This window comes from Trypanosoma cruzi, genomic scaffold (assembly GCF_000209065.1).
Source record: "Trypanosoma cruzi strain CL Brener 1047053517025 genomic scaffold, whole genome shotgun sequence".
Lineage (NCBI taxonomy): Eukaryota > Euglenozoa > Kinetoplastea > Trypanosomatida > Trypanosomatidae > Trypanosoma > Trypanosoma cruzi.
Window position 1 is genome coordinate 21,800 of NW_001849278.1, and position 17,455 is coordinate 39,254.

At 50.8% G+C, this 17,455-nt stretch overlaps 7 protein-coding genes across 7 annotated transcripts, besides 20 other annotated features; all 7 read left to right on the forward strand.

Moving 5' to 3' along the window:
* Positions 1-13,762: a sequence feature (heterozygous, non-Esmeraldo-like haplotype).
* Positions 44-67: a microsatellite.
* Positions 237-281: a microsatellite.
* Positions 706-5,136, forward strand: Tc00.1047053508699.10 (DNA topoisomerase II, putative; the record flags this gene model as incomplete). Its single annotated transcript, XM_807551.1, has 1 exon — positions 706-5,136. One exon carries the CDS (start codon positions 706-708, stop codon positions 5,134-5,136), a length of 4,431 nt encoding a protein of 1,476 aa, XP_812644.1.
* Positions 4,512-4,656: a microsatellite.
* Positions 5,058-5,096: a microsatellite.
* Positions 5,646-5,677: a microsatellite.
* Tc00.1047053508699.20 (hypothetical protein, conserved) lies at positions 5,759-8,062 on the forward strand (the record flags this gene model as incomplete). Its single annotated transcript, XM_807552.1, has 1 exon — positions 5,759-8,062. One exon carries the CDS (start codon positions 5,759-5,761, stop codon positions 8,060-8,062), a length of 2,304 nt encoding a protein of 767 aa, XP_812645.1.
* Positions 7,412-7,447: a microsatellite.
* Positions 8,158-8,181: a sequence feature (AT_rich).
* Positions 8,383-8,433: a microsatellite.
* Positions 8,692-8,712: a sequence feature (AT_rich).
* Positions 8,732-8,752: a sequence feature (AT_rich).
* Positions 8,916-10,157, forward strand: Tc00.1047053508699.30 (hypothetical protein, conserved; the record flags this gene model as incomplete). The annotated part of the gene is made up of 1 exon (XM_807553.1): positions 8,916-10,157. The coding sequence occupies one exon, from the start codon at positions 8,916-8,918 to the stop codon at positions 10,155-10,157; it is 1,242 nt and encodes a 413-aa protein (XP_812646.1).
* Positions 10,268-10,410: a sequence feature (T-rich).
* Positions 10,636-11,859, forward strand: Tc00.1047053508699.40 (eukaryotic translation initiation factor, putative; the record flags this gene model as incomplete). Its single annotated transcript, XM_807554.1, has 1 exon — positions 10,636-11,859. One exon carries the CDS (start codon positions 10,636-10,638, stop codon positions 11,857-11,859), a length of 1,224 nt encoding a protein of 407 aa, XP_812647.1.
* Positions 12,249-12,303: a sequence feature (A-rich).
* Positions 12,478-12,499: a sequence feature (AT_rich).
* Positions 12,676-13,989, forward strand: Tc00.1047053508699.50 (hypothetical protein, conserved; the record flags this gene model as incomplete). The annotated part of the gene is made up of 1 exon (XM_807555.1): positions 12,676-13,989. The coding sequence occupies one exon, from the start codon at positions 12,676-12,678 to the stop codon at positions 13,987-13,989; it is 1,314 nt and encodes a 437-aa protein (XP_812648.1).
* Positions 13,763-13,806: a sequence feature (areas merged during assembly that could not be assigned to a particular haplotype. This can correspond to areas where the two haplotypes were merged or to regions with more than two copies in the genome that were merged during assembly.).
* Positions 13,807-14,362: a sequence feature (heterozygous, Esmeraldo-like haplotype).
* Positions 14,319-14,340: a sequence feature (AT_rich).
* Positions 14,363-14,544: a sequence feature (areas merged during assembly that could not be assigned to a particular haplotype. This can correspond to areas where the two haplotypes were merged or to regions with more than two copies in the genome that were merged during assembly.).
* On the forward strand, positions 14,491-16,140 carry Tc00.1047053508699.60 (hypothetical protein, conserved; the record flags this gene model as incomplete). Its single annotated transcript, XM_807556.1, has 1 exon — positions 14,491-16,140. The coding sequence occupies one exon, from the start codon at positions 14,491-14,493 to the stop codon at positions 16,138-16,140; it is 1,650 nt and encodes a 549-aa protein (XP_812649.1).
* Positions 14,545-17,455: part of a sequence feature (heterozygous, non-Esmeraldo-like haplotype) that runs on past the window's edge.
* Positions 16,430-16,452: a microsatellite.
* Positions 16,498-17,250, forward strand: Tc00.1047053508699.70 (hypothetical protein, conserved; the record flags this gene model as incomplete). The annotated part of the gene is made up of 1 exon (XM_807557.1): positions 16,498-17,250. The coding sequence occupies one exon, from the start codon at positions 16,498-16,500 to the stop codon at positions 17,248-17,250; it is 753 nt and encodes a 250-aa protein (XP_812650.1).

Genomic DNA, 17,455 nt, shown 5'->3' on the forward strand with positions numbered 1-17,455 from the left:
GCAGGGGCTTTTTTTCCTTTTTGTTTCGGACGAACTTCGATGCTTTTTTTTTTTTTTGTTTTTTTTTCCCTCCCCCCCCCCCCCCCCGCTACGAAGTGCTTGGAGTTGAGGCCTGACATCAAACAGAGCTGATTCGACACTTTTTTTTCTTTCTGGCGCAGAAGAGGGCGGAGCGAAAAGAAAGTAAATTCCCCACAAACAATACATACAAATAATACAGAAGGGCGGAGACTGGGATATATACATATATACATACATTTATATAGACACGCACACAAACAGAGAGAGAGAGAGAAATAGAGAGGCAAGAGCACATAAATACTTTTGCACCGGGGGAGGAGGCCGAAGAGGAAAAGGGTGAGAGGGAACACGCCGTACGTTCATACATTGATTCCTTTGTGTGCCTGTACACACTTCATACCATTGCCGGCATAAAGGGCGGGGAAAAAGTTGTAGTCAATACGACATTATTGAGCGGAGGGAATACAAGTAACCATCCATCAGAGGAAAGGACCATTAAAAAAAAAAAAAAAGAGGACACACAAGACAGAGGCGGCCGGTGGCTGTCTTATTCGTTTATATTTTTTGAGAAAGGAAAAGGGGAGGAGAAGAAGAAAGGGGGAAAAAAAAGACAGGTAAAATATAAGGGCGTAGAATAAACGCACAGAAGAAGTGAAGAGGACATTCGAACAACAACGACAAAAAATGGCTAATCGAACTGTGGAGGAGATTTACCAAAAGAAAACACAGCATGAACACATTTTGTCTCGCCCTGACATGTACATTGGCACAATTGAACCCGTCACGGAGGACATGTGGCTCTACGACGAGGCGGAGAATATCATGAAGTTACGAAAGTGCACTTGGACGCCCGGGCTTTATAAAATATTTGACGAAATTCTTGTCAATGCCGCGGACAACAAAGTGCGGGACCCGCTCGGTCAGACTGCCATCAAGGTGTGGATTGACGCCGAGAGGGGTATGGTGCGGGTATACAACAACGGCGAGGGTATCCCCGTGCAGCGGCACCGCGAGCACAACTTGTGGGTACCAGAGATGATTTTCGGTTATTTGCTGACGTCGTCCAATTACGATGACACCGAGGCGAAAGTCACTGGCGGCCGAAATGGCTTTGGTGCAAAGTTAACGAATGTTTTTTCCACGCGGTTTGAGGTGGAGACGGTGCATAGCCGCTCTCGCAAGAAATTCTTTATGCGGTGGCGGAACAACATGTTGGAAAGCGAGGAACCCGTCATTACGCCGTCTGAGGGGCCAGACTACACCGTCGTGACATTTTACCCGGACTTTGCGAAGTTCAACCTTCAGGGGTTTGGCGAAGACATGGTGCACATGATGCGACGTCGTGTGTATGATGTAGCAGGCTGCACAGACAAGTCCCTTCGCTGCTACCTCAACGATACAAAGATTGCCTGTTCCTCCTTTCTAGAGTATGTGGATCTGTACCCAATGATGGGCGAGGAGAGAAAGGCGGCGAGTTATGCCCGCGTGAATGGCCGGTGGGAGGTGTGTGTGCGTGTGTCAAACATCGGGTTTCAGCAGGTGAGCTTTGTGAACTCCATCGCCACCACGCGGGGTGGAACACACGTGAGGTACATCACGGACCAGGTGATCGCAAAGGTGACGGAGCAGGCGAAGCGCAAGAGCAAGACGGAGGTGAAACCGCACATGATTCGTCCCCACCTTTTTGTGTTCATCAACTGCCTCGTCGAGAACCCCGGCTTTGACTCGCAGACGAAGGAGACACTGAACACGCCAAAGAACCGCTTTGGATCCACCTGCGACCTCCCACCCTCCATGATCGATTGCATTCTGAAATCCAGCATTGTGGAGCGGGCGGTGGAGATGGCGAACAGCAAACTGACGCGGGAGATTGCCTCCAAACTGCGCAACGCCGACCGCAAGCAGATTCTTGGAATTCCCAAATTAGATGACGCGAATGAAGCGGGCGGAAAGTATAGCCATCGTTGTACCCTTATCCTCACGGAGGGGGACTCAGCAAAGGCGCTTTGTACGGCCGGACTTGCCGTGAAGGACCGTGACTACTTTGGCGTGTTTCCATTGCGTGGGAAACCCCTCAACGTGCGTGACGCAACACTGAAAAAAGTAATGGCGTGTGCAGAGTTTCAAGCTGTCAGTAAGATCATGGGCCTTGACATTCGTCAAAAGTACAGCGGCGTGGAACGGTTGCGTTACGGACACCTGATGATCATGTCAGATCAGGATCATGATGGCTCCCACATCAAAGGCCTCATCATCAACATGATTCACCACTATTGGCCAGATTTAATTAAGACACCTGGATTCCTGCAGCAGTTCATTACGCCTATTGTTAAGGCACGTAAAAAAGGACGTTCCGATGGTGACGATCGTGCCATTTCCTTCTTTTCAATGCCGGACTACTTTGAGTGGAAGAACGCCATTGGCGATGGCATACGAAACTACGAAATACGGTACTACAAAGGGCTCGGTACCTCAGGCGCGAAGGAGGGACGTGAGTATTTTGAGAATATTGACCGTCACCGGCTTGACTTTGTGCATGAGGACGCAACCGATGACGCCCGCATTGTCATGGCCTTCGCGAAGGACAAAGTAGAGGAAAGAAAGCACTGGATCACACAATTTAAGGCGAACACAAATGTGAACGAGTCTATGAACTACAACGTTCGAACTGTGAGGTACTCGGAATTTGTGGACAAGGAGCTGATTCTTTTTTCTGTGGCCGATTGCGAACGTTCCATCCCGAGTGTAATAGACGGCTTGAAGCCTGGACAGCGTAAGATTATTTTTTCTTCCTTCAAGCGTCGTCTCACACGTTCCATTAAGGTGGTCCAACTCGCCGGTTATGTCTCTGAGCATGCGGCGTACCACCACGGGGAACAATCGCTGGTACAAACGATTGTGGGACTTGCCCAGAATTTTGTGGGCTCCAATAATGTACCGCTTCTGCAGCAAGACGGTCAGTTTGGTACACGACTCCAGGGGGGAAAAGATCATGCTGCGGGTCGTTACATATTTACCCGCCTCACAAACATTGCGCGGTACATTTATCACCCATCGGATGACTTTGTTGTGGACTACAAGGATGATGATGGTCTTTCGGTGGAGCCTTTTTACTACGTGCCGGTCATTCCGATGGTGTTGGTGAATGGCACCTCCGGTATCGGGACGGGGTTTGCGACGAACATCCCCAACTACTCACCCCTTGAAGTCATAGATAACTTGATGCGTCTTTTACGGGGGGAGGAGGTTCAACCGATGAAGCCATGGTACTTTGGTTTCGCCGGCACCATTGAAGAGAAGGAAAAGGGAAAATTTGTCTCCACAGGGTGTGCCAATGTGCGACCGGACGGTGTTGTGCAAATCACAGAGCTGCCTATTGGGACGTGGACGCAGGGTTATAAAAAGTTTCTTGAGGAGCTGCGCGAGAAGGAGGTTGTGGTACAGTACCGCGAACACAACACAGATGTGACAGTTGATTTTGAGGTCTTCTTACACCCCGAGGTGCTCCATCATTGGGTGGCGCAAGGCTGTGTGGAGGAGAGGCTGCAGCTGCGTGAGTACATCCACGCCACAAACATCATTGCCTTTGACAGGGAGGGGCAGATCACGAAGTACCGCGACGCCGAGGCGGTACTAAAGGAGTTTTATTTGGTGCGCCTTGAGTACTACGCAAAGCGGCGAGATTTTTTGATTGGTGACCTGCGATCTGTTGCGTCCAAGCTGGAGAACATGGTGCGCTTTGTGACGGAGGTGGTGGACGGCCGCCTTATTGTGACGCGGCGACGCAAGAAGGAGCTGCTGGAGGAGTTGCGACAGCGCGGCTACGCCCCGTTCCCTCTCCAGCAGAAGAAGAAGGTGAGCTCCACCACAATCCAGCAGGGGGAGGAGGAGGGTGCAGCGGATGCCACACACGCCACGGCGGAGGACGTTTTTCTTGTGCTGCAGCCCGCCGTCGATGAGGGGGGAGATGAGGACAATCAAGAAACCCCCGAGATGCGACGTGCTGCGCGGGACTACGACTATTTATTAGGGATGCGGCTGTGGAATTTGACTGCGGAAATGATCGCGCGGCTGCAGTCGCAGCTGCAGAAGGCGCGTGATGAACTTGCTGCGCTGGAGAAGCGGACACCGAAGGATTTGTGGGCGGAGGACCTTAACCAGCTGCGTCCACGCATTGAGAATTTATTTGAGGAACGCGCAAAGGAGATTGCATCCATTCAGCGGAAGAAGATGGAGAAGAAGCGATCGTTCGACCCGCGAAGGCTGCGCGTGCCGCTGCTGTCGGAGAAGGCGCGACAGGCACTCGCGAAGGAGTTCATCAAAACCGAAAAGAAGGGCGGTCGTGCGGCACGCGTGGATGGCGACGCGGGTGGCGACCGTAAAAACCCATCAGTCGGGCGTAAACCCGCGGCAAAGCGGAGACGGAAGAAGAACTCAGATGACGACAGCGATGACATTGATGCTGATGACGATCTCTTTATGAGTGATGCCAGCGGCGGCGGTGGTGGAAGGGGTTGGCGGCCCGGCGACGAAGAAGGAGACGGCGGCAGCGATGGTGTCGTGCTGGACGATGACGGCCCCGGCAACAACGCGGGCGGCGGGGCAACGAAGCCGCAGCCGAAGCGACCGACGGCGAAGCGGGCACCTCGGAAACCGAAGGAGGAAGGCCTCAAACGTGTCAAGAAGGAGGCAGCGAAGAAAGTTGTCGTCACCGATGATTTTGACATTGACGAATTTGGCATTGAGGCTCTCACACGCACCGCGCCGAAATGTAACAACAAAAACACCACCACCACCGCCAAAACAACAACTGCAGCGTTCACACCACCACCACAATCAACGCGGGTGGCTTCAGTAATTGACACGGACACAGACGATGATCTTGCGCTTCTGGGCATTAGCAGCGTCGATAAGAAGACGTTGGCTCCCGTGCCACCGCCAAAGCGGTCACCACAACGGCCGAAATCACAACCGAAGAAGTCGCAAGGCTCCAGGAAACGTCGCCGCAGCAGCAGCAGCGATGAAGACTCTTTTTTTGATGACGACGATGACGATGATGAAGACGACGATGATGAGGCTTCGAGCGGTTCATCGTCGTATGACTTCAGTGATTAAAAAAAACAAAAAAAAAAAACAGAGCACCCGCCCACTCTGAAGAGGCAGGAAAGCAAAGGCGGGGCTGTGGGAGTAAGAAAGAGCACTTATACTTTTGTTTACATCCAGAGGGTGGAGGAATATCGGCTTGGGAACAAAATTCATGATAAGAGGGAAAGGGTGTGGTGAATGTGGTAGAGAGAAGGTGAACGCATGAATGAATAAATTAGGATGTGAGGGAAAAATATTGGAAGTTTCTTTGCGCCTGCGCCTGCTTGTTTCTTTATTTTCAGAGGCATTTCTCTTTTCTTCTCTCACCACAAACAGACACACACTTACAAAAAAACAACAATAACAACACGAAACAAAAACGGACGTGTATACTTGTTTATGCATGTGTTTTCTCATCCCACTGTGCTGCCTTTTCAGATGTTGCTGGCAAAGGTGAGGTGTCCGTTCGGTTTTTTTTTTCTTTTTTTTGAATGTTTGCCAACGGGGTGGTGTGTGGCGTTTGTGCACGTTACTGTCGCAACAACAATAATAATAATAAGAATAACAATAAGAGGAATAAGAAGGCGTCAGACGGAGAAGGAAGTGACGGAAGGAGACAGTAACCCGGCTGGTTGACTGGAGTGGCATATTGATGGATTACTCCGCATCACGCCGAGGGATGGAAGTGGGACGAAAGCGTCAAAACCCGCCGTTTGTTGTCATTGTTATTGGGGAGGTGTTTAACGCCTCCTCCCACCCTCTGTTCCCTGTCGCCCCAGCAGAGGAACTTCCCTTCGCCCTGCTGCCTGTCTGCAACACACCCGTCATTGACTACATCCTCGAGAATCTCGCGGGAAATGGAGCAAATGAGATTTATATTTTACTCAATAGCGAGTCTGTGGCGCCAGTGTGTCAACATCTGCAGGGCAACCGTACCGCCTGCAGCAGGCCGGGAATGCAGGGGAGCGACTTGAAGGTGGAGGTTGTGGCGAGTACGCGTAAAATGACAAACTTGTTTGATGCCGCAACGCAGATTTTGGAACAAAACATTGTACAACAGAACTCATCATTTCTTTTTGTGCCGATTGATGCGATTGCGTCCTTTCAGAATTTGTCTGATCTCTTGGAGACACACATTCAGCGGACAATGAATATTAAAAATTACGCGGCAACGATGCTGTGCGCGTCTGTCAAGTCTCTTCTGGAGGACACTCTTCATGATGTCCTTGTTGGGGAGCTTAACAAGCAAGAGCGTGCGGCCGGCAGCTCTATATTAGAGCGGGACTCTACGAGCACCGTTGGCGTGAACATTGGCGCGGCAGAGAGACGCCCACATACGGCTCCAGAATACCTGCCGAATCACTTGACGATGTTTACGCTAGAAAAATCGACAGGTGTTGTGCACAACATGGTGCGTTTGGAGCAGGACGAGAAGCTGGCAGAGGCTGTGACGATGAACTTTAGAAAAAATGAATCTCTTTCCGTGAGGACCGATCTTGGGCCTACCGGGTATTTTTTTTGTTCTGCAGGGGCATTGTCGCTCTTTACATTTCACACGGTGGATGCACACTCATTCTTCGTCAGCTTATTGGCCAGTCAAGAGTTGTTTGGCAACGTCTTTGGCATTCAAGCTGTGACACCACCCATGGGCATTATACAACCCATCAACAGTCTTAGGGCTTACATTCAAGCAAACATTGATGTCTGCTTCCGCCGCATGTTTCCTCTTACACGTGAATCTAGCTTTTTAGGGGATGGATTTCGATACGCTGTGTCGCCGCACTGTCAGAGTGTCTATCTGCACCAGAAAAAGGCTGAGGTGCTCTCGAACACGTGTGGACCATCGGTTGTTGTTGGGGAACAGGTAGTGGTACCACCCAACACAGTGATACGTGGAACTGTTCTCGGGAAGGGAGTTCGGATTGGCGAGGGCTCCACCATTATTGGTTGCGTTCTGCTGGACGGGGCAGTTGTTGGACGCGGCTGCTTCTTAATTCGCTCCCTCATTGGCTACAATGTTGTTCTGAATGATAGGGCAGAGGTGTCAAACTCCATTATTGGTAGTGGCTGTAATATTGGCGTGGTCCCGTGCGGCAGTTGCATAACTGATAGTAATTCCCCTCCAGGAGGGGTTGTTGTGCAGGATAAAGCGATTATTAACTGCGAGGTTTCGCAGACTGAGGAGGGAATCACTGGACATGGGGGCCGAGGCAAGGCCCTGCCGAAGCGACATGTCAACAACATTATTCCCACGCGGGAGCTCTTTGTGAGGGATCCAGTTCCGTGTGAGGCGAGTGAGGCATCCGACGATAATGATGGTGACGATGATGATGATGACGATTCAGAAAAGACGGCAGGTTTTAGGGAGGCGGTGGTAGAACTTGTGAATCAAGCACTGAGGAATCCCTCCCACATTGAACATTGCGTATTTCAAATGAGGAACACCCGTCTTTCATTCGAGCGCAAAAATAGTGATCTCTGCTTCATTGTAACGGAGCGTCTTCTAACACATGTATTAGAGAAACATGGCCCCAGCCACGACCCGCGCCCCGTGATTGAGGCGGTGAATGGTCTTTTTGGGCAGTGGTGCCATCCCTTCTATCTGGAGATGGTGACGGGGCAAGACGAGATGCAGGCGATAATGGAGGCCACCTGCATTGCCGTTGCTGATAGAAACTGCCTGCTGCACCTGCGCGGCCCGCAGCTGTTGGAGTGCCTATATAACGGCTGCGACGAGGAGCTGTACGACGAACGTGGGTATTGCATCGTCAGCGGCGAATCCCTCGTCGAATTTGGGGCACGAGTGCGCCGGTTGGCGCGGGAGCGTGAGATGTACGCCGATGACAATGAGGGGGATGCACGGAAGGAGGGCATGTTGCGCGTGGCGGTCAGTTGTTTGGGTTTTATTGATGGCGTGCGTGCCTTTCTTGAGGAGGAGGAGGATTCGCAGGAATGAGAGGAACGTTTGAGCAGCCCCACCGTGTAGCAGCGCAGCGAGAACAAGCACACACACACGCAAGTGGGAAACCGAGCCGGAAAGGGGGCCACAGGAAAATATTTATATTTATATATTTTGGATGAACGCCAAAGAAGGGGCGACGAACGTCCGTAGGGACTTCGCCACACGCCTTCAACACGCATGAATGAGAGGGTGTGCGTGTGAAGGAGATGCAGTTGTATAAAGACATAAGAGCGAGATATGAATAGAGAAAGAGAGGAAGGGGTGGGGGGTAAAATTATTTCTCATGAGCGAAAAGTTGCCGAAGTGACAAAGGCAAGAAAAAAAAAAAAAAAGAAAAAAAGAAAAAAAGGAAAAGAAAAATAAAAGGAGAGATTTGTGAAGCAACGGGATAAAACAGCAAGAGGGAGACACAAACAAATCTTGTGGTGGAATATATATCTATATCTATATATGCACACATTTTATATAAATGGTGAGATGGCGAAAAGCAAGGGGTTTATATGGATGGAAAATAAAAAAGAAGGAAGCAAACAAACAAACAAACATCAGGTGCCTCTCCTCTCAGCGTCTTTTTTCATGTGATAAACACATCTACTGCGTTCCTGAGCAGCACAGGCATAGTGTATATATATATATATATATTACCAACGACTTTATTTGCTGTTTTTTTTTTTTTTTTAAATTGAGGTGTTGGTAGTGGAGGAAGTCGTGTGTGGCGTTTACGGCTGCGTGCGTGCCTCTGTCGCTCCCCTCTTTTTAGTTTTATTTTTCTCCATTGGCTGAGATATATATATATATATATAGTTCTTTGCGGCGCCATCAGTAACGGGGGAGGAGGAGCGAAGACATGGACTTTGATTTGTCAACGTCCTCTGTGACGGAAGCACTGGGCGATCTTCAGATGAAACTGCAGTCGGTGCAGGAAGACGCCGAGTTGTACTCCAATTTAGAGAAAAAGGCCCGCAGTAGTTTCGAGCGACACCGCGCGGAGCTCACGCTTCTTCTGCAGAAGGAACGGGCCATTCATGCCGCCGCAGAAGACCGAATTCGCGATGAACTGCAGCGTCTGTTGATGGAGAACGAAAGGGCCAAGGAAGAATTGACGTCGATGCGGCTTCAGCGAGAGAAGCAGTGCCGCAATGAGATGCGGGCACGGCAGCATAAACGGGAGGGGCGAGAAAAGGCACTGCAGCGCGAGCTCTTGGAGCTGCAGGAACAAGTGAAAGCCACACGCACCGAGGCTGACCTCGCGCAGGAAGAGAAGACTTGGCATGAAATGCAGCTACGCGAGGTGTTGGGAAGACAGCGGGGCCTCAACGATGAATTGCAGCGGCTGCGGCAGGATGTGGAGGAGCAGCACACACGTGAAGCGGCTGAGGCTCAACGACAGGATCGATGCAGTCGGCGACAGGGTGTCTATTGCGGGCTGGAGAAGGTGTTTCTCCCGTCCGGGCCGCCCGATCGGTGCCACACCACTTCGCCTTCCTCGCACCACATCGCGGCCATTGTGTCGACGGTGGAGTGGCAGAATTACTACAAGCCACGGCTTTACTATCGACGCCGTGGCATCACTTCACCAATGGATAGACGACTAGAGAATTCTCCACGTTACGACATTAGTCCACTCGGTGAGACAAAACCGAAGCCTCTTTTGGGAAAATGCGAACCGTCAGGTTCGTTTTTGGGGAAGGAGACAGCGGTGGCATCGGCTTCATCATCACCACCGCGGCATGTGGTGGATAGTAGTGCAAAAACGAGGACACCGAGTCGTGCGGTGACGAAAAGTGGACGTCATCTTGAGGCGGTATGTCGTTCCTTGCTGCGCGAGATTCTTTCGTTGCGCAGGGAGTATCAGGACTGCAGTGTGGCACTAAATGACCCCGTAGCGGACTCGGTGGAGGTGAGTCGACGCATGCGCAGCATTATGAATGAATTGGACCGCAAGGTACATCAGCTTCGCAGTTTGCGGCAGCAGCAGGCAAAGGTAGAGGACAAACTGAGGTTACATGACATGATGATGGAGATTGCGGCTGAGAACAACTACTGTGAGAACATATACAGCGACCTACTCGAGCTCATTCGTTCCTAAATGGCGAAGGGAAGGTTAGAAGATACATGCACACATAGATTCATACACCTACCTACGCAGGACGCAGTACCCATACAGGTATATATGCAGGCTTCAGGGTTAATTGGCGTTCTTTTTTCTTGTTGTTGTCATTATCTGTACGTTTGTATTTTTATTTTTTGCCGTTTTTTACTATGTTGACTGGTTGTTGTTGTTTGTAGAGGCGTTGTTTTTTTCTTTTTCTTTTGATTTTCTCTTTTTTCTGTTTGTGTCTGTTTGTATGCATTGCGGGTGTGTTTGAAGTATCATCGACCCCCCCCCCCCCCCTACACACACACACACCTTTTACGACGCGCAGCGCATTTTGACATCCTTTTTTTTTTTTTTTTCTCTTTCCCCCTTTGTGCATGTCGATGTGTACCTGCATGCGTGTACGTGTGTATGGGCCGTTCTTTTTTGTAGGAATTAAGTCTGTTTGAGAGCGAGAGAAGGGAAGAAAATGACGGAGATGTTGCGGTGTCTGCTGCCGCACCTTGACAAGCACCTGGCGCTTGGCCTGCTGTACTTCTACGACGAACAGGGGCTTGACGTCGCGGATGCCCTCCGCGCTGTTCAGGCGACCACGGCGCTCACAGCGGAGGGTGAGGTGTCGGTGGAGCAGGAGCGAAAAATTAAGGAGACTGCCCAGCGCGCCCGACCGGCTCTCGATGAGTTCTTTGAGAAGAGCGAGACGGAGAACAGCACATATCAGTTCAAACTGACCGGAAGTGAGATTGATGCGCTGCGTAGCAACCGCGAGCTCTCCCGCGACGTGCTGGAGGCCAAAGGCATCACATCCAACGTCATGAAAGCCGTGATGGAGTTAGCTTATTTATACTACGACGCCGCCCGTTATACCGATGCCTCAGAACTGCTCTCGCTGTGTCAGTGCGTTGTGGGCTATGAAATTGATCAGAGGACACTTCTGTGGGGGAAGTTGGTCAGCGACATGTGCACATGCAATTGGCCTTCCGCCATTGCGGCGGCGGAGAAGATACGCCGGCAACAAAATGCGGATGTCTTTGAGGAGGACATATTTCGTGTTGCTAACACAACGACCACACGGGAACGGGCGTGGCTGTTGCACTGGGTGCTGTTCCCCTTTTTCAAGGGCGGCAATCAGTACTCCACGCACCTGCTGAACTTTGTCTTTGACATTAAGACAAACTTTGTCTACCAGAGCGTTGTGGAGACGGTGTGCCCGCACTATTTGCGTTACATCTGCGCTGCTGCCATACTTAACAAACAGCGTCGATCTGCCCTGCGAAGCGCTGCGGCGATGGTATTAAATGTTTACGAGTACTCTGACCCCATCACGCAGCTCGTAAATGCGATTGTTAACCGGCAATCCTTTGAAGATGCCCTTGCGCTGCTACCCGAGGTTAAATCGACAGCGCTTGGCGACTACTTCCTCAGCTTGCACGCGAATGAGATTTTGGAGAACGCGAGGCGGCTTATCTTTGCCCGCTACATGATGACTCACGGCGTCGTGTCCATTCCGTACGTGGCGGAGAAGCTAGGCACGCGAACCGCGGACGCAGAGGTGTGGCTCGCCAACCTTATCAGCGAGACGAAGCAGCGCGCAAAGATAGATTCCGTCTCGGAGCAGATGGTTGTGAGCTCACAGGCCCGCTCCGTGCATCAGACGGTGCTGGACAAGCTGGAGGTAGTGGACCGGCGCTAGGGGCGGCAGCGGCGGGCTGAGGCGAAGACCAAAGAAGGGAAGAGGGAATGATCGAATGGCTGCAGGATGAAGGGGAGGGAGGGAAAAAACAACAACAAAAAAAAGTAAACGAGCCGAAACACGAGAGGATAAAAGGGAAGAAAACATCAAAGGCAACCGAAACGGCGCAGTGAACCAGCAAGATGAGAGGGGAAGGGGTGTCAGTTTGTGTGTGTGGAGGGGCGGCGGTATCGTGACATCAGTGAAGGTACGCCACTGCCTTTTTTTTTGTTTTTTCCGTGCTTTCCTCCCCTCTTCACTTCATTCTACTCCCCTCCACGGTCTGATGGGAGGAGGGGACTTATCCCTTCTTTCCCTTTCTCTCTCTCTCTTTTTTTTTTTAAATATTTAACAACAAACGAAAGGCAGAAAAACAAAACAAAAAACAGAACAAAAAGAAAAACACGCAGGTGTGAAATGAAGACTCAACTAATGATACGAACAAACGAACTTTTTTTTTTTGCAGTAGATGCCGTTTCCCTGTTTTTTTACTTTTCTCCCTTCATTGGGGAGGAGGCTGCCGTCTGTTATGCATCCTGCCTGGCGGTTGTTCTGTTTGCCACATCCGTTTTTTCTTTCTTTTTTTATTTTTATTATAAATGTCTTGTCTTGTGTGCGTGCTGCCTTCGCTTCTTTTGGTGACGGGCTGAATTGTGTTGGGGGTGAGGCCGGCGGAGGGACAGGAAATTTTTTCACCAAAGAAAACGGGTCAACGTGAAGGACACATTACAGCGGAGTTTGTTTGGGGTGGCGGCGGTGAGAAGAGGAGAGAGGGGGATGCCAAATTGCGGGGCGCCAAGGCGGCCATCGGCGGCGGGTGAGCGACGCACCGCTGGACGTCTTTCAGCGCAAGAGAGATGGCTGCAGTCGTTCAACCCATACTGTCAACCGCTGTTGCTGCGACGGAAGCCATCATCGTTGTTGTCGTCTGCCGCGGTACCCGGAAGACGTGCTCGTTCCGCAGCATCGCCCCGCCACAAGGCAGTGGAGATCCGACCAGAGGTGGGGCTCCCCGTGACGAACGGTGATGCGCTTCTCCAGCTCACGCAGGAGGAGTGGAGTATATGCAACCTGATGGTCACTGTGCTCGAGCACAAATCCACGGAGGAAGCTCAACGCATTATTTCCGAGGTGGCCCAACTGGCGCTGAGCCGCCGTCTGCTAGCCCGATACAGTGGCGTGTACGCCGATGGCCATGTCAATGGCGAGGAAGACACTCGAGGAGACGAGGAAGAAAACGGGCGAGCTCAACTGATTCGTCATCTACAGGAACATCAGCGACGCGAGGCGGAGAGACGAAAGCAGTTGTGTGATTCCAAACGCCAGAGTCAACAGGGGGATATACGAGCACGTTGCAGGAAACTTTTTAACCGCAGTGGTGTAAATGGCGACGGTAATGCTTTGAAGGCGACGAAGAAGAGATGTTCGCCACGCAGGTGTAAGTCATCTGCCGAGGGAAATACGATGCAGCAACAGGGTGGACATGTCAATTTGGAGGAAATGGTGATGACGAAGACAACGGTTCCTGTTCCGAGCGTGCCATTGAATGTTCCACGGCGGGCAAAGGCATCCAAGGGCGTACTCTCCTTTGATGAATGCTGTGCAGACCGGTACGGTGGTGGTGCGTATTCAAATGACAGTATGGCATCCGTCTTGCCTCTTCGCTGCGCTGCAGTGAGCCCAACCGATGACTCCGTTCGGCGGTCAAATTCATTTCCCTCGGCAGGTGTTAATTACGATGATCATGATGCCATTAAGGGCATTTTTTCACATGATGATAGCAATGATATTCATACCAATGGAGCGCCTTCGGCGTTCATCTCCACCATGCGTCCTGCAACGACCAGCGAGACTTTCAATGATTTGTCATCCCTCTCAGGGTCCGCATTGCCGCCGTCACAATTGTTGGATGGGCACAACGGCGCTGGACTTCCACCGTTGAAGCCGACTACCCCTACTGCTGGATCGAGGACATCGGCACAACTGAGGGCAAAAGTGTCTTCCTCTTCCGTGTCTTCTTCTTTGATTTCTCCCTCCTCTAGCAGTCTCATCAGTGACGTGAAGCACGAGTGGGAGACGGGACTGCAATAAGCGTGCAGGCAAAATAAAAAGGGCAAGGAGAAGTGGTGGCGGAATGGGCGGATTCCCCGTGACGTCGCCACAAACGCACACACACAGACACGGCAGGGATGCAAAAAGGGTCAAATCCTTCGGAAGGAAAGAAGTGAGGACACAACTGAACATATATAAAAAAGAATAGCCCCAGCAAACAAATGTGTGTGTGTGTGTGTGGGAGGTAGAAAACTGCTGTGACTGACAACGTGGTGGGTCTTCTTCTCTTTTTTTTCTATTGGCTTCTAAGGGATTACACGCACACGTCGTAATTAAGTGGGGTATTGGCGTGCGGCAGAGGGACGGACAAATAATAAAAAAAAAAAAAAAGAAAGGGATTGGAAAGGAAACCTTTTTTTTTTCTTTCTTTCCTTTGTACAATCACACACGTGAGCACAAAACAAAGCGGAGGCGCCGACGTGTCACGTGGGAAATTAAAGTCAGAGAGAGAGTGGGAAAAAAACTACACGGAAGCGAAAAATGTCGAAACGTGGCCGTGAGGAGGACGAGGCGGTTGAGGTGTACGCGGCGTTACTGCGGCAGAGCGGCTCACGTGCTGTGGAGAGGATCCGACAGCGGCGGAGCGGTATTCTCCCCATTGACGCACTTGTCATACGGTACGCAATGTGGTACCTCGACACACGGGCCTTTCCCCCGTTTAGTTACGTCACTCAGGCGCAGCGTGTGATTTCGGAGGCCATTGAACGTGTGTCACAACCACAGCACTACGCGTTTGTGCCACTGCCGGCTCTTGTGGAGTCTCTCGTGACGGAGAACACGGCGGATGTAATGCAGCAGACCATTGCCCACATTGAGGAGTTTATTGACGCTCGGGATGCATTGGGCCGGTGGATCGATGAAAACACCGGTGGCGTTGCCGACTACAATGAAAACGAGGAAGAAGAGGATGTGGACACTGCGGTGGAGTTGGCTGCCACTCTCTGGAGAAGTACACTTTTTTGGGTTGCTGTCCTTGAGTACATTGAGGCCCTCTCACTTAGTAGCGCTAAAGTCAACGCCTTTGCGCTGCGCCCAAAGTACGAGCATGCACTTATGGAGCTTCTGAACTCCATTGCCGCTCCACGGGTTGTGGGATATTGGCGGCCGACCGAGTGTACAGCCACGATGCCCAGCGCGACGGGTACCGATGGCAGCGCTCCGGGTGCCTCCGCCGACGTTTGGCCGAAGGGCGAACCGATAAAAAGGGAGGTGATGGAAGAAGACACCGCTGCTGCTTCTGGACCGGACAATCCGCAGGATTCTGAACCCGCGCGTGCATTTTTGGTGAGCAAGCTGTTAGCCGATTTAACGGCACTAATCAACATTCCCAGCGATAGTCCTGCTGCTGCCGGCATCAATACAACATTCTACACCATGGTTCACGCTCGGTTGAACGTCTTGGCGGCGTGCGATCGCTTGGATCGATTTAGTACGTCCGCTGCGGTGAAACCGCCACCGCTAACACCCTCGCTGCAGGCACTGCAGGCACAACGTGACGCCAGCACGCAGGCACGCTTGCATCGGGAGGCGGAACGCATGAACCGTGGGGACATTGGCGTCCCGCTGGATTTTGTACCAAAAGACGCATACTTTCGGGCTGCTTTGGAGAAGAATAATGAAATCTTGGGCGAGGATGAAGAGATTTTCGAGGACGAGATTATGGATTATTACAAACACCACCCACAATCGGCTGCAAAGAGTCGAAATAATGTCGCACCCATAGAAAAGGATAAAAAGGCAGAGGAGCCCATGACTCTTGTGAAACCGCATCGGTTCTGTAAAGTGAAGACGGGTTACACATGGACCCAGTACAACCGCACGCACTACGATGCACGTACAAATCCTCCACCGAGAAGTGTACTTTGGTATGAGTTTACCCTCTTTTATCCTGCGCTTGCCAACACGAAGCGTGACATGAGCCGCATTTACCGTATTGAGAATACATTGAAAGGGCCAAACGATGATTACTGCATATTAGTCTTTTCCGTGGGTCCACCGTATGCGGACGTTGCGTATCAGATTGTGCGGAAGCAGTGGGATCCACGGCCTGGTGGTGTCAGGGCGAGTTTTGATGACACAGGCACATACAGATTGTTTTTCCGCTTTACGAACAGCAATTACCGGCGTTGATTTTTACCGTCGCACCGAATACCCTTTTTTTTTTCAAATAGTGGAGAATGGAAATGGGATGACCGCATACTTTTTCCCCGCCACATTGAAGGTGTGGGGAGAGAAGGAGAAAACTGAAAACATCAGGGAGGGAGGAAAGAGCTCTGCTTGCAAATGACGACGTATAGAAAACTCTCATTATTATTATTATTATTTTGTATGTGTGTGTGTGGAGGGTCATTTGTCTTCGTCTCTTTATTATTTTTTCTTTTTTTTCTCTGACGGTGACTGTGGCTGCATTTCCCTCTTGTATATATATATATATATATATATGGTGGTAGCAGGAACCGATCCGACCTGTCTGTGGAAGGAAAAGAAATGACCATTTTGCATAACCCCGGTCTTCCGCGCGTCCTCAACCGCATCACCCCGCAACGTCTTGAGTTGACGCTTATGCTCATTAAGGAGCGGAAGAAGAAGCTGCGATACCTTGGCAGCTACCTCCAGCACTACAATGATCGCACGTTTCTGTACAATGCAATGGGAGGGCTCAAGGGGACGAAGTTTATTCTTGAGCGTCATCATCATAGGGCTCAGTTCTGCCACCCCACTCTTCACTCGGAACGCTACGACGTTCGCACCGTCAAATTAAAGGGGTCACAGTTTGACCAATTAGGAAACTTTACACGTAATACATGGGATTGCTCGATTGCCACAACAAATCTTTTCCAGGACGCAACATTCCGTCGTCACCTCACTTCTGTTCACAAGGATGAGGCTATTGCCCTACTGGAAGGTTGGGGGGTAAAGTACGTTCTACTAGATGAAATACGTAAGCCAACGGTACAGGACAGCATTTACGTGCGGCATCATCTATATGCACATAAATTTCCGTATATCCCAGACCCGGTCACCAATGCGTACTACGGTGACGCCGACTGGAAGTGGAAGGGCGATCAGAAAATTGACTACAAGGAACACGGTGCTGAGACGAAGGATGATCGGAATACCTTCCGGAGTTTATGGTCATTTGCTCCTAAAGCAATTAGTAGCGCATCGGGTGTGGAAACGAAGAGGTTGGCGTCTCCTGAAAGGGCAACAACACCAAAGGATTTAAAGAAGGAGAAGTGAAACAAGAAAAAAGAAAAAGAAAAAAAACCCACAAGGGAGTATATGGCGGCATCGCGATAGAATAAATATTTATTTTCTAGTGGATTGGGGAACGAAACAAACAAAGGGGGGAGTTTTGGGAATCTTGCGGGCTTGTTGGATTATTCATACCACTTGTGTCCGTACTGGCTGCAGTTGGTGGTGAGTGTGTAGTGTGTGAGTGATG